At 45.6% G+C, this 14873-nt stretch overlaps 1 protein-coding gene across 3 annotated transcripts in view; it reads right to left on the bottom strand.

The window, feature by feature from the left end:
- Window positions 1-660: 660 nt before the first annotated feature.
- LOC137531696 (receptor-interacting serine/threonine-protein kinase 2-like) overlaps window positions 661-14873 on the bottom strand; it is a 39939-nt gene continuing 25726 nt past the window's right edge. For all 3 annotated transcript variants that reach the window (XM_068251653.1, XM_068251655.1, XM_068251654.1), the window contains 4 exons: window positions 13031-13085; window positions 6720-6766; window positions 2092-2128; window positions 661-1319 (listed from right to left, as the gene is read on the bottom strand). In XM_068251653.1, coding sequence (XP_068107754.1) covers window positions 1060-1319; window positions 2092-2128; window positions 6720-6766; window positions 13031-13085 — 399 coding nt within the window. In that variant the 3' untranslated portion in view covers window positions 661-1059. The remainder of the gene's footprint in view (window positions 1320-2091; window positions 2129-6719; window positions 6767-13030; window positions 13086-14873) is intronic.

Raw genomic sequence — 14873 nt, 5'->3', positions numbered from 1 at the left:
GGAGGTGGGGCCAAGCGGCGGAAGTGGAGTGATGCGGGGTCTTCGGGGCGGCTTTATGGAACAAGACTCCGGAGGTAAATATAACTTTTCATTACAGCAGCGCTGACAGATTTTTATTTTTTGGGTGGAGGTCGGGCGACTCACACTAGGCCCAAAAACGCTAGGATTCAGTGGGGTGGAAGCGCATGTGTAAATGGATTTTTTTTTTGTATGGAGGTCCTCTTTAAAGCGAACCTTAAGTCACCTAAAAAAAATGAGATGAACTCACCTGGGGCTTCCCTCAGCCCCCAGCAGACGATCGGTGCCCTCGCAGCTCCGCTCCGATGTCCCAGGACCCGCCGGCGACGACTTCCGGTTTCGCCATCACCGGCCGACAGGCATGGGAACGCGAGTGATTGTTCGCGTTCCCAGCCTGTATATCGCCCCCTATGCTGCTATTGCGGCCAGTAGCATAGCAGCATAGGGGGCAATATACAGGCTGGGAACGCGAACAATCACTCGCGTTCCCATGCCTGTCGGCCGGTGACGGCGAAACCGGAAGTCGTCGCTGGCGGGTCCTGGGACATCGGAGCGGAGCTGCGAGGGCACCGATCGTCTGCTGGGGGCTGAGGGAAGCCCCAGGTGAGTTCATCTCATTTTTTTTTAGGTGACTTAAGGTTCGCTTTAAGCAGACCAGAGACATCTGTTGTATTTAAAGTTAACACTATTGTCAGAGGCTGTAATGCAAAGAAATGATTAAGGAGACAAAACGCACACACCCTGCCTTGGTTGGGGTCTTGACAGATCAACTGTTTAAAAAAATAAATAAATAATAATAATTTACCATTTCTGAAATCCAGCAGTATTTCAGTGCTTTGATTTCAGGTTTGTTTTAACTTCATTAACCTTTGCTGGAATTGTTCAACCGATTAAAATCAGAGCAGTGTTGTAACAGCTATAATAGTGCCATCTGCTGGTGCTATGTTAAACCTGAAGAACATACCACCAGAGGCGTCTCGACTGATTTTGCACTTACTATGTAAATACCACTGCTGAGCCCTATAACAGACGGTCTTATAACTAAGGCTGCTTAACCTCCAGTTTACTCATCAGCGAAGGGCAGTGTTGTCTCAAAAGCTGCAGAAAAACCGTACAACTGTGTTGTCCGTTGTTCATCATCAGACGTAGAGTCTTCCTGATTTGTTCGTGCACAGAGTCAGATTTAATTATCCTGTCCATATCCTCTCCTGTTAAATAATTTTGTGCAAAGAGGTCATCCCAAACACCGGTCAACTCAGGTTTTTCCTGGATAATCTTAGAAAAGTTCTCTTTTAAAAACTCTGTAAAAAAGAAAAAAATATATAAGGTTTCATGGCTCTAAATACTAAAGGAAAGCTCGCAAGAGCCTGCATGTAACTTCACTGGAATTCTGAGATTCTTTTAAATGCACTAACCGCCCTCCAACACCTCAAAAGAATGTAAACCGTCATTTTGAATGCAGTTAAGTGACTAGGGCTGAGCCGTCTATTACATTGCAAAAATGGGAATTTTCTATTCTGGAAAGAAATCACGGATTTTAATTACCGTATTTTACGGACTATAAGACAGGAATGACCATAAGTCGCAACCTAGTGCATTCATGGTGAAGTGGCATCTTGTGGATTATTCCCTCTTTGTACCTCATGCCCTCTTGTACCTTGTGTCTCCCTCTGTCCCCCTTGCATCCTCCTATGCCTGCCTCTGTCCTCCTTGTGTCCTCCTCTATGCCCCTTTGAGTCCCCCTTGTGTCCTCCGTTTGTCCCCGTGTCCTTCTCTGTATGGGCACAGTACAGGGAGTCCCCGACATTGCGGCGGGTTGGAGGTTTGTATTGGCAGGCACTTGTGGGGGGAAAAAAGTGAATCTTATAGTCCAAAAAATACAGTAATTATGGAAACATTTGTTCAGGGAGAAAAATGAATAGAATGAGGAAAAGAGGTCTTGCTCCTCCCAAATGCACTGTGCTGCGTTTCCTAATGCTAGAAAATGAAGGTACTGCAGTTTTGCCATGTGCCATCCCCATCACACAAAGGCATTGCTTATTTTGACAATAGATGGATGGGAAAAAAACTCACTTTGAGGATCTTCAATAACAATCGTATCATCAGGTACCTGAAGAGAAACAAGACAATTAGAAATTTGACAAAACGTGTGCAAGCGATTATGCTTATCACATTGAGTGGCCATTTGTAAGTGGCTAGCTTAAAGAGGAACTGTGGTGAAAATGACAAACCTTAAAGTGAACCAAGCACCATATTTAGCACTCAGGGCATCTAATAGCACATTAAAAATGCATACTAACAATGTGGCCCACTACTAAAAAAAATAAATTCTACCTCTTATTTATAATGAAACCATGTGTGGCCATTTTGTAAGGAGCTTATGGGATGTGGAAGTGGCATGGCAGCAATGGGATCTGTCAGCGTTCCTGCGAACCATCTGGGTTCTGTTGATCTCATCACTGGTATCAAGGGGTGAGCAGCCCCAGGGCATGGGGTCTAAGCTAGCACGGGTCTTCACCAGCACACCCCACAAGGGATAATGGGCCATCACCCCTAGTGGGTGGCAGAATACTTTACTGCCTGGTGCTAGCCAGGTCACGACCCCCAGGACTACCGCACCAGTGACAGGAAGAATAAAGGGTACCTGACGGGACAGGAGGCGTCTCGAGCAGAGCAGACTAGACCGTTGAGCTATAGGACCAGGGCAGGCTGGCTGGACAGGAAGGCCTAACCTCTAGGGATCCCAGGAATTACACGGACAGGAGGAGTTCCCAGGAGGGGAGTGGGCAGAGAGTATAAACTCGGAAGGGAGATGACTGAAGGGGTTCCCAGGAGGGCAGTGAGCAGGCAGGGGGATTCTGGGACAGGAGCCGACAGCAAGTGATCACAGGAAGATACTGACTGATGGGGTAAGTCCCAGAGATACTGACAGTCTAGCATAACCTTGAGGAAGGAAGCTGACAGGCTGGGAACCCAGGAGGGGAACAGACAGGTTGGAGGAAACCCCAGGAAGGGAGCTAGCTGTAGCGAACACTGGCAATCAAGCCCAGGAGATTTGGGCGCAGTCGGCGCCACCATAGACCGTAATAGGAATTAAGGCTATAGCGGCGCACAGTGAGTAACTTCGGTGCCGTCACAAGACGGAGCTGAAGTTACTTTTAAAACACTGTAATTTGGCCTCCAGCAATAGCTGTAAGCCGAATTACATCATTCCCCACCATCCACGTGGACCTGGAGGGGGAATAGTAATTAACGCAGCCGTGACTTGTGCAGCAGCAGGATAAGCCATATAAGCCATAAGCGAATCCTCTCGTACACAGCTGCAGGGGCTCCCTGGAAGGAAACAGGCAGCTGGAGGAATACCCGAGATGCTGCAGGTGCCTGGAAAGTTCCCAGAGGGGAACTGGTAGGCAGAGGGAATCCCTGGGATGCTGCTGGCAGACAACTGAACAGCTCCCAGGAGGGATACTCACAGCCAGAGGGTAACCCCGGGATGCTGCAGGTGACTGGAGAGTTACTGGAGGGAACTGGCAGGCTGGGGGGAATCCCCAGGGTGCAGCGGACAGGGAGATGACTGAGGGGAGAGATTTCAAGGAGGGATTACACAGGCTGGGAACAGGGATGGAAAGTGAAGGCTGACTGGCAGGGAACCAGGTTAGGCTGCAGGCAGACAAGTGTAGCGACAGGGATTTAGCAAAGGGGATCCTGGAAGGGACAGCCTAGTCGAGGGAGTAGCCAACAGGGAGGAAAAAAAGGAAAGAGAAGGGAGTACGGTGGCGAAATGCCAAGACTGTGACCAGGAATGCAACAGCATCCATCTGTGGGAGTGCAGGGTTTAAATACCCTGGCTCTCAATTAGGGAAGGTGCAGTACTGTCCTCGGCCACTGCATAAATATGCGAGCACACTCGCATAGCAACAGAGGACGCCAGGCCCGAAAGCACGTCGAGGTGGCGTCCTCCGCCATGTAGGAAGACAGAGACAGTCTGGGACTTAGTGGCTGGAGTGTAACGAGTGATCGTTACACTCCGCCGACCTGACAGGAGCCATAAATATGGTAGAGAGAAGCGAGGCACTGATGCAATGAAAAGTGTACCTTTAATCCACGGTTGCAGACACAGCGGGGTGTACAGTGGGGGTGAGGGGATGCCTGACAGCTGTTTCGCTTAAAAAAGCTTCTTCAGAGGCACGTGGTACCACGTGCCTCTGAAGAAGCTTTTTTAAGCGAAACAGCTGTCAGGCATCCCCTCACCCCCACTGTACACCCCGCTGTGTCTGCAACCGTGGATTAAAGGTACACTTTTCATTGCATCAGTGCCTCGCTTCTCTCTACCATATTTATCGTTCATTGTTTGTTCTCGGGAGCACGTTGCAAGATGAAGTACACAATCCGGGTTAACCCATGACCTCCCTACTCGCAACTAGTGCCAGTCTTTCCTTTCTTTATTGCTGCAAGACCTGACAGGAGCCGGAGAAGGCTACGAGGAGAGGTAAGTTCACAAGCAATCGTGACAGGATGCAGCATAGATACATTTTATGATCATTTGCACCACATTAAGTTAAACATATCTTTTTTTATTGCTACTCCTGTGCCCTTCGGGGAGGGGGGGGGGATTTCTATAGTAACATCAATGTTGGGGGTATATCCACCCATGGGGATCAAACACATCAATTAACAAGTAATTCAATCTTCTACTCAGTGTTCTCCCCAGGCCTAATTAGGTGAACGGGCCGCCCAGGTGTTTTGAAGCCCTGCTCGGCTGCCAAAAGTCGGTGCTGTGGATTGTGATTGGCTGGGGCGGGTTGATCAAGGCGCGTTGTTATTGGCGGGGGGCAGGGAGTCTCGGCCAGGAGCAGTGCCGAGCAGTGTGGGGTAGGGGAATGCTCGTCCGGAGCAAAGAAGCTCCCCCTTCCCTCTCTGCTCAATGAGCTCCTCGGGCGGTAGATACAGCTTTACTGGCTCTGGGCTCTCTCAGACACTAGAGCAGTGTTTCTCAACATTTTATCGGTATGCACCCCTTTTAAAGCCCTGTACTCACCAAGTACCCCCTAGCATAGTAAACGTTATCACAAGTACCCCTTGGCAAATATATATTTAATTGTAGTACACTATAATTGGTTCTAAACTATTTCCAAGCATTTACTATTGCTTTTAATTAGTTAAAACACTAATTTGGTGTTGTTGAAATAAGATTTATCATTTTCTGAAACTCTACATTTGTTATTCTTGGTGAAGTATATCAAGCCCAAGTACCCCCTGGAACCAACAGATGTACCCCCTGGGGTACGCGTACCACACGTTGAGAAACTAGGCACTAGAGCACCAGCCAGCTGCCTGATCCACGCGGTCTCTGATCTGATCCTCTCTGCGATGCCGCATATACTACTGCTCGCAGCATTGCACAGAGCAGACAGCGTGGACAAGGCAACTGGCTGGTGCTCCAGCGTCTGAGAGAGCCTGGAGCCAGTGAAGCTTTATCTACCGTGTGGGGGGCCCGAGGTGAGCTGCAAACCCTCCCCACTAGCTCACCAGTGTAACCCCCCAGTGGCCAGACTCCAGTCCGAGCCACCCTCCCCACTAGACACCAACTTCTAGCCTGACCAACCCCACTAACCACCAGCCTTACCACCTACCCACCCCACTAGCAACCAGCCTGACCACCTATACACCCACCCACCCCACTAGCCAGATCACCTACCCACCCACCCCACTACAACCAGCCTAACCACCTACCCACCAGCCTGACCACCTACCCACCCCACTAGCCACCAGCCTGACCACCTATCCACCCCACTAGCCTGACCTATCTACCCACCCACCCCACTAGCGACCAGCCTGAACACCTACCCACCTCACCAGCCTGACCACCTACGCACCCTATTCACAACAAGAGAAAGGTGTGTGCATCAAACCAAGTAGAACCTGATATATATGGCTTTGCAAACTTGGCCTAATTGGCTTAATCAAGAGACACTGCTGCACCAACTGGAGCACCCACCCCACCTGCCACAAGCCTGACCTACCTACCCACCCCACTAGCCTGACCTACCTACCCATTCCACTAGCCACCAGCCTGACCTACTCACCCCACTAGACACCAACCTGACCTACCTCACTAGCCACAAGCCTGACCTACATAAACACCCACCCCACTAGTCACCAGCCTGACCTACCCACCCACCTGACCTACTTACACACCCAACCCACTAGCCACCAGCCTGATCTACTTACCCACCCACCCCACTTCGGTGTAACCCTCCCTTTCCATCCATCATGCCCTATTTCACTAGCTGTGATCGGCTTAAAAAAGCAGATTGCAGCAGTTTTGCTGGTCACAATGAGCACTGCGATGATATGTTAATCGCGGTTCTCATTTCCCATTAGCATGCATCATTTTCTTTCTTAATCGCAATTGTCGTACGATCGTGCTCTGTTCCTGGCAGCTATATGCTGCAATAACGGGTAGTGGAAATTGTAGGTTGCGTAAACGCAGCGCAATTGCGATTGCACTTCCTAGTGGAAAAGGGCCCTTACTTCCCCACCCGGCTACTTTTTCATGCCACTCAGCTGAAAAAAATATTATTGGGAGAACACTGTCTACTGCTTTATTTTAACACCTTATCTAAAATGGTAAAAGTGTAACTTTCATTCCTCAAAGTATTGTTGTATCTGTTGTTGACCTTCAGTGTTTTTCAACTTACACGATTAAGCGATTTGATGAAGAGATTTATCTTGTAAGTATCAAGATCTGAAATGAACAGAGATGATATTACACTGTATTCTCCTCTAATATGCAATACAGCAAAGCCCCCGGTATCCGGCACTGGCGGAGATTGCCTATACATGTGCTTGCCGGTGATAGAATAACACTAACCTCCCACCAGCGGAGCAATAGAAACAACTTACCGGTCATCCAGGCACAATCTGCTACACATCCTGCAGCTCCCAGTGGCTTTCCGGCGTCTTCTGTGTATGACACACATGACACGCCGGGAGCCGTGCATGGACCTGGGAAAGCCATAGGTAGGTAGGGATAGGCAGTGCTGGGCGTTGCAGGATATCGTCATGTCACCCTGTCTACCCAAAAAATGGTGTATGGGCTGGAGGAGGTGCAATTATACTCTTCCTGTACCAGGAAGTTTTACCAATACAAAAATCTGATATAGCTCTTAGTTTCAAAACAATGACTGTAGGAGAGGTAGCGGACACTGTGTCAAGTTTAGCACATGTACAGTGATGTGAAAAACTATTTGCCCCTTTCCTGATTTCTTATTCTTTTGCATGTTTGTCACACTTAAATGTTTCTGCTCATCAAAAACCGTTAACTATTAGTCAAAAATAACATAATTGAACACAAAATGCAGTTTTAAATTATGGGTTTTAGTATTTAGTGAGAAAAAAAAACTCCAAATCTACATGGCCCTGTGTGAAAAAGTGATTGCCCCCTGAACCGAATAACTGGTTGGGCCACCCTTAGCAGCAATAACTGCAATCAAGCGTTTGCGATAACTTGCAACAAGTCTTTTACAGCGCTCTGGAGGAATTTTGGCCCACTCATCTTAGCAGAATTGTTGTAATTCAGCTTTATTTGAGGGTTTTCTACCATGAACCGCCTTTTTAAGGTCATGCCACAACATCTCAATAGGATTCAGGTCAGGACTTTGACTAGGCCACTCCAAAGTCTTCATTTTGTTTTTCTACAGCCATTCTGAGGTGGATTTGCTGGTGTGTTTTGGGTCATTGTCCTGCTGCAGCACCCAAGATCGCTTCAGCTTGAGTTGACGAACAGATGGCCGGACATTCTCCTTCAGGATTTTTTGGTAGACAGTAGAATTCATGGTTCCATCTATCACAGCAAGCCTTCCAGGTCCTGAAGCAGCAAAACAACCCCAGACCATCACACTACCACCATATTTTACGGTTGGTATGATGTTCTTTGGCTGAAATGCTGTGTTACTTGTACGCCAGATGTAACGGGACAGGCACCTTCCAAAAAGTTCAACTTTTGTCTCGTCGGTCTACAAGGTATTTTCCCAAAAGTCTTGGCAATCATTGAGATGTTTTGTTTTTTTAGTAAAATTGAGACGAGCCTTAATGTTCTTTTTGCTTAAAAGTGGTTTGCGCCTTGGATATCTGCCATGCAGGCTGTTTTTGCCCAGTCTCTTTCTTATGGTGGAGTCGTGAACACTGACCTTAATTGAGGCAAGTGAGGCCAGCAGTTCTTTAGATGTTGTCCTGGGGTCTTTTGTGGCCTCCCTGATGAGTTTTCTCTGCGCTCATGGGGTAATTTTGGTCAGCCGGCCACTCCTGGGAAGGTTCATCACTGTTCCCATGTTTTTGCCATTTGTGGATAATGGCTCTCACTGTGGTTCGCTGGAGTCCCAAAGCTTTAGAAATGGCTTTATAACCTTTACCAGACTGATAGATCTCAATTACTTTTGTTCTTATTTGTTCCTGAATTTCTTTGGATCTTGGCATGATGTCTAGCTTTTGAGGTGCTTTTGGTCTACTTTTCTGTGTCAGATAGCTCCTATTTAAGTGATTTCTTGATTGAAACAGGTGTGGCAGTAATCAGGCCTGGGGGTGACTACAGAAATTGAACTCAGGTGTGATAAACCACAGTTAAGTTATTTTTTAACAAGGGGGGGAATCACTTTTTCACACAGGGCCATGTAGATTTGGAGTTTTTTTTCTCACTAAATAATAAAAACCATCATTTAAAACTGCATTTTGTGTTCAATTATGTTAAGCTTAATTATCCTTGTATTGTCCTTAAAAAACAATTTATACATCACTTAATGTCATAAGTGTTGTATAAGTTATTGCGGTTTCAATCAGGGATGTCAATAAGACGCAAATAATTTTGAGTTGATGCAGCATTATGCAAATTTTGTATGTAAATGTATGCAGCTTGAAAATTAACCAATCAATTCCTGCTGAGGTAAAATTCGATTAGTCCATTTACAAGCTGCATAAATTTGCATACAAAATTGGCATAATTATCAACTCAAAATTATTTGCATTTCATTGACCATTCCTAATCTCAATAGCGACACAGCTACAATGTCAACATTGCCAGGAACCTGGACTGGTTAAATAAGCCCATGATGTTATGTGCAGCTAGCCTTACTCTGTGACTGAATATACACATTCAATTTAGGAGGGTGAACTGCAAGTCATAGTGTAACGATTGGTGTCAGCACACAGAGAGAATCTGATTATTGATGATCTGCAGAATCAACAATACAGATGTATACCTGATTATGGATGATCTGCGGAATTACCGATAATACAAGTATGACTAACCTCTGGACACCTAATGAAGTGTCAGTGTTTGGTGCAACTGTAGGCTATCTCCCGTGGAGCGGGAGACACAGATATTACTATGGCCAGCGACCACCTGAGGAGCAGGTGGCCTCCGGCTGTGCAGGGACTATCTCTTTAAGAGGAGGAGATAGAGATAATCTTGCAGCCAGTGATTCCCTGGTAGACTGGAAATCAGACTGTACTGCAGCCCAGGATTCCCAGATGGGTTAGGAATCAGACTGTACTGCAGCCAGGGGACTCCTATGGAATAGAGGCCACTGGCTGCACTGCGGGAAGGACTCTCTGAGGAGCAGGAGGTCCTTGCAGCTAACTGACACCTGGTGGATTAGTGTCACGGGTAGTACAGACAGACTGACCACTCAAGGGATGAGTGACAGCCAGAAGGGTCGGACAGGCCAGGTTGGCAACACACGAACAGATAAGGTACAGAGACAGAAGGCTGATTCGGTAACTGGGTACAGGCAAGGTTGGCAACTGGTAGACAGATAGGCAGAGGTACCGAATCAGAAAGCAAGAGAGAGGTCAACAGAGCCAGAGGTTATAACAGATATCAAGCACAATCCTAGTCTGGGGTGTGAGGTCCTTGGTCTCGACACCCGGGAACTAGTCTAAAGAATAACACAGTATCCTATGCTTGGGTGTGAGGTCCTTGGTCTCAACACCCTGGAACTGATCTAAAGTATAACACAGTAATGACACAGCAATCCTATGCTTGGGTGTGAGGTCCTTGGTCCCAACACCCTGGAACTGGTCTAAAGTATAACACAGTAATGACAAAGTAAATATCAAGAGCGGAATCTGGCTAAGTGTGAATTCCCAGTTCCAACTGGTTCTAACACACTGTAGGATCTGACTGAGGTCTGAGTGCTCACACGTAAGTATTCGCAATGGCAGACAACCAGCAACTGACAAGCAAGATCTATATATACTACAGAGCTCCGCAGCGCCGCCCCCAGCCACTCAGCCAATCAGGAGTTCCGCTGGGATCAGCTGATCGTCCTGATCAGCTGATACCTCTCCTGCTGGCAGAAAGGTCCTGTCTTCTAGCGCGTGCGCGCATATCTCTCCATCTGTGTGCACTAGAAGGCCCAGACACATGTTGCTGTGCGGAAACCGCCGGTCTGAACGCGGAGACAGCCGCCCCGCCGCCAGACCGCGCGGCGGCATCCCCGCTATTCATTAAACACAGCTTGTGGGTGCACCTTACTCTTTGCATGGATGGTGCCACTCATGAAGAAATTATATAATATAGTCAAGAGTCGGCACTCTGTGCATATGTGGCTTTATTTGAACATAAAACAACAAGTGTATGGAGTTCTGACTCTTGAGTATATTAACCACTTAACCTCCCTGGCGTTCAGTTTTTCCTAGATTTCTGTGCAAAAAGTGATCTTATTAATTTTCACATCCCTTTTTTCTGTAACTTATCAAAATGTGCCAAGCAAGGGTCTAGTATACATTTTGAGTACAATAAAAGCTCAAAACACAAAATCAAATCAAAACTAAAACTTCAAAATGGCTCTCTAAAATCTCTGAACATTTACATTTCCGAGCTTCAGCTGCTCAACCTGCGCGGATACGAATTTAAAGGTGGCCATACACCTAGTGATGATGGGCAGATTCGACCAAGAGGCAAATCTCCAAGAGGAGATCTGTCGGCTGCCCATACACCGCAGGGCAATTCCTGATCAATTTCAGCATGAAATCTCTCGGGAGTTGCCTCGCCGCTGCCCCCCCCAGTCTATAAATGTACTCCCCGCCGTGTGTGCATTTATACATTACCTGTCCTGTGTCTCCCACTGTGCAGTGCTCATATGTCTTCAGAATTCCCCCTGCAGGTTATTGTATTGGATTCAATACAAAAAAAATAATAATTTGTCACTAAATGTTGACGCTACGTGACCCTGGCGTCATCAACATTTATCGCCGGGGAACATGTCACTATCGGGATGTACGCGATGAGGAATCAGCACACCGATGGTGAGTAGGAGTGCCTCCAGTATAGGTGCCACAGTACAGGTTAGCTACTATAGGTGCCACAGTGCAGGATAGCTAGTGTAGGCGCCACAGTACAGCATAGCTAGTATAGGTGCCGCAGTACAGCATAGCTAGTATAGGTGCCGCAGTACAGCATAGCTAGTATAGGTGCCGCAGTACAGCATAGCTAGTATTGGTGCAACAGTGCAGGTAGTATAGCTTCACAGGGCCGGATAGCTATAAGTGCCCCAATACAGGATCCCCCTGGAGCATCTCCCCGCTCTCTCTCTCCCTCCCTCTCCAGCGATCGCTCCTCTCCTCGTTTCCCTCCCTCTGCAGCCAAAGCTGATACAGTGACCTCCCCATTCCCTTGGTGATCACCCCCCTTCTCAATCCTCTCCCTCTAGCTCTTCTCACTCCCTTTGCAGCCATAGCGGGTGGGCAGCTGGCACTGATACTCAGCAAGTTTTCCTTGCCCGACACAGTGTCAGGCATACCGCTCTGGAGGTTAATGACAACTGGACATTTATAAACGTCCAGTGTATTTGTGGAAAGCGCACCATCAGTTTGTTACTAGGTGAGGCACATATGGTATCATTTTTAGCCGAGGCGAGTTGTAGAATACATTTTGGAGTGTCTTAAAGCTTGGGCACACATCACCTAAAAAATAGGTACGGACAAACTCAATCCAACGTAAAAAGTCATTTTCTAAATTATGATCAAATTTGGGAAAGTTTTAGCAAAACTACAAGAGACATATGTAGTAACATTTCAACCGTGATAAGTAGTAGAATAGAGTTGAGAAAGTTTTAGGGTTGAGGCTCATGTCTTGTGTATTCTTTTTAGTTGCAAACTGAATCAATCAATGCAATTAATTGTTTGCATATGCTGTACAAAAGTAAAAAAGACTTATAAAATGAACTCAAAGTGACAGAATATGAAAGAAACAACATATATTGTTACCTTAGAAATGTGGCTTTTTAAATGTTTGCCATAGAGGTATGTTACTATTATTTTTGCAAATAAGGTCTTATAATCATCAATAGTGTACAATGAGAAAACAAAAACACCATACATTGGGCTAGGAACATCATCTAAATGTTGTTGTAACCAGGATGTATAAGCAAATAAAATTAGTGAGTTTAACTTATAGTTAGCACTGTTTATCTGTTTATTGAAAAGCTATAATGTATGTAAATGGAGAAATAGTTTGTTTTTCATTTTTTTTCTCTACTTTTCCCTTTAAAATGCATTGAAAAAAAGGTAATTACTAAACAAAATTATCACACACTAAAAGCCTAATTTGTCCTGAAAAAAAACAACAATATATATATAATTTAGGGTTGATTAGTAGTAATAAAGTTATTGGCGAATGAATGGGAGCAGTGCTGATATGTGAAAATTCATTTGGTCCTGAAGTGGTTATATCAACTGGATATACATGTAACATTCAATCAGGTAAAAATGAAGGATCAATCATCGGCTCATTTCTTTCTACAATTGCCAAGGTTGTGAAGTAAGACCCTGACCTGAACACTGACTGCTATTTTTCAAAAAAAAAAGACCATGCACAAATTGCACCACACTTCAAAAAATTCAACTTTAGCAAGAGACTTATTGTCGCTGATAGTCTGTCTTTCACTAAGCCATTATTGCTAGTGTTGGTCCTAATGGGCAGCCAAGATACAGTATATCTGCAATTACCAACCTGTATCACTGGTCTCAGGAGTAGCACCATCAGGCACATCTGAAACTTGAACTCTCTGGAAGAGATAATTTTACATGAAATATACCATGGAAATACAATAGCATACAAGAGCATGTATGAGGGGCATTTGTACTTCACAAGTGCAGGCAGCTCCCAATTTTCAGGTTTTTCAAGCCAAGGATTCCCAACTACATCTATCAATGTAAGGATGTAAGGTTGAGCGGGACACAGTTTTGCAAGAAGCAAAACTGCACCAGCGTGTGTATAAGTAGGGGGACGGGAGGTTTAAAGGTAACTGAGCACCTGGCAATAATATTTTTTAAAATGAACCTCGTCATAAGAGAGGTTTGTAATGGAGTGTGCCGTTGGGGGGGATGGGTTTGGAGTGAGCGTCACTACTAGTGAAGATTGCAATGGTACATTTCACTAACGTGTAATTTTCGTCATTACGACCGTAATAGCAAAATCGGAATTGCAAAAAATTATGTGAAATTTAGCCCAATTACAAGTATATGTGTAGTTTTCATAACTTCAAATACTTTCGGAATTACGATTATTTTCATAATAGCCAATTCATAATTACACAATTTCACGTAATTATAACCAATTTTCACGTAATTACACTTGTTTGCAATTAATTTGACGTAATTATGATAAATTAAGCGAAATTATGACTAAACATGAACTTACGCACAAAATTACGATTCAACATTACAATGAAATTGGTCATTACGACTTTGCTAAAAATTATGATTTTGCGTCGTAAATGCAAAATTACAATGCAAAATTACACAAGTGCAAAATCGTTCCAGTCGCTACTTACCTATGAGGTGCTGCTCCTCTGGCCCCTGACCCGTATGGAATGCACCATCTTTTCTAAGGAGAATCCGCAGATGTGCCGAATTTTCAACTTCCCAGATAAATGTTGCACGCGCGTCTGACGCAATGCATTCCGAGAGATGTAGTCAGTGGTTGTGAAAACATTTGTGTACTTGCATCCACGGACTACATCTCCTGGCAAGCTTTGCTCCGCGGCTTCATCCCCGCTATGTAATGCTGCAATTTTCATAGTGGGAAGCCTCTGGGTGCCAGAACTTCACTTCGTTGCCGCAAATCGTGGCTCTGCGGCGGGGAGTAGGTTAAGGTTTAGTCACCATCGGGGGTAGGGGGGTTAGGGTTAAGTGCCACTGGGTGGGGGGTGGCTAAGGGGTAGGCGACACCAGGGGGGTTAAGGATTAGGCATAGGTAGAGGGACAGTCCTGTGTTAGGCATTGGTAAAGGGTGGCATCTGAGTAAAGCATCTGTAGAGGGAGGGTTCTGTGTGAGAGTAGGGTTAGGTTTAGTCATAGTAGAATATCGGCAAAAGATAACTGATATTTTACTATTGGAATTCAGTAGTAGAATATTGCTGATTTTAATGGTATTCTACTAGTGGCAGAAAGACCAGAAGGAACATCTGTGTGTCATACACAAATGGTAGCAATGTGGTTAAGAACCATGTGGGAAGGCATTACTGAGGTGGAGCCCACGCTGACTCTACCTTATAGTCTAATACCAGCCAGAATGTGGCATTAGGAGTCATTAAAGCTTCAGGGGGCCTGAAATGTCAGAAAAACAATTTATGAAATATCACTGCATGTTTTAACATGTGAGCGTAGAAGCACCGCCAGCTTTGAGCTTGCAAGTACTGCAGCCATTGTCAAGAGCACAGCAATAGCTCAGAATCACTTTATGAATTCTGATCTTTCAGCCATCAAAGGTACTGTGTATGTAATATAAATGCCAGTGCGAGGCACTTTTAGCTTCTTAAAGTGAACCCGAGCCAAAGCTTGAGTCAAAAAGG

This window comes from Hyperolius riggenbachi, chromosome 9 (assembly GCF_040937935.1).
Source record: "Hyperolius riggenbachi isolate aHypRig1 chromosome 9, aHypRig1.pri, whole genome shotgun sequence".
Classification (NCBI taxonomy): Eukaryota; Metazoa; Chordata; class Amphibia; order Anura; family Hyperoliidae; genus Hyperolius; species Hyperolius riggenbachi.
This window is presented reverse-complemented; position numbering and strand designations above follow the sequence as displayed.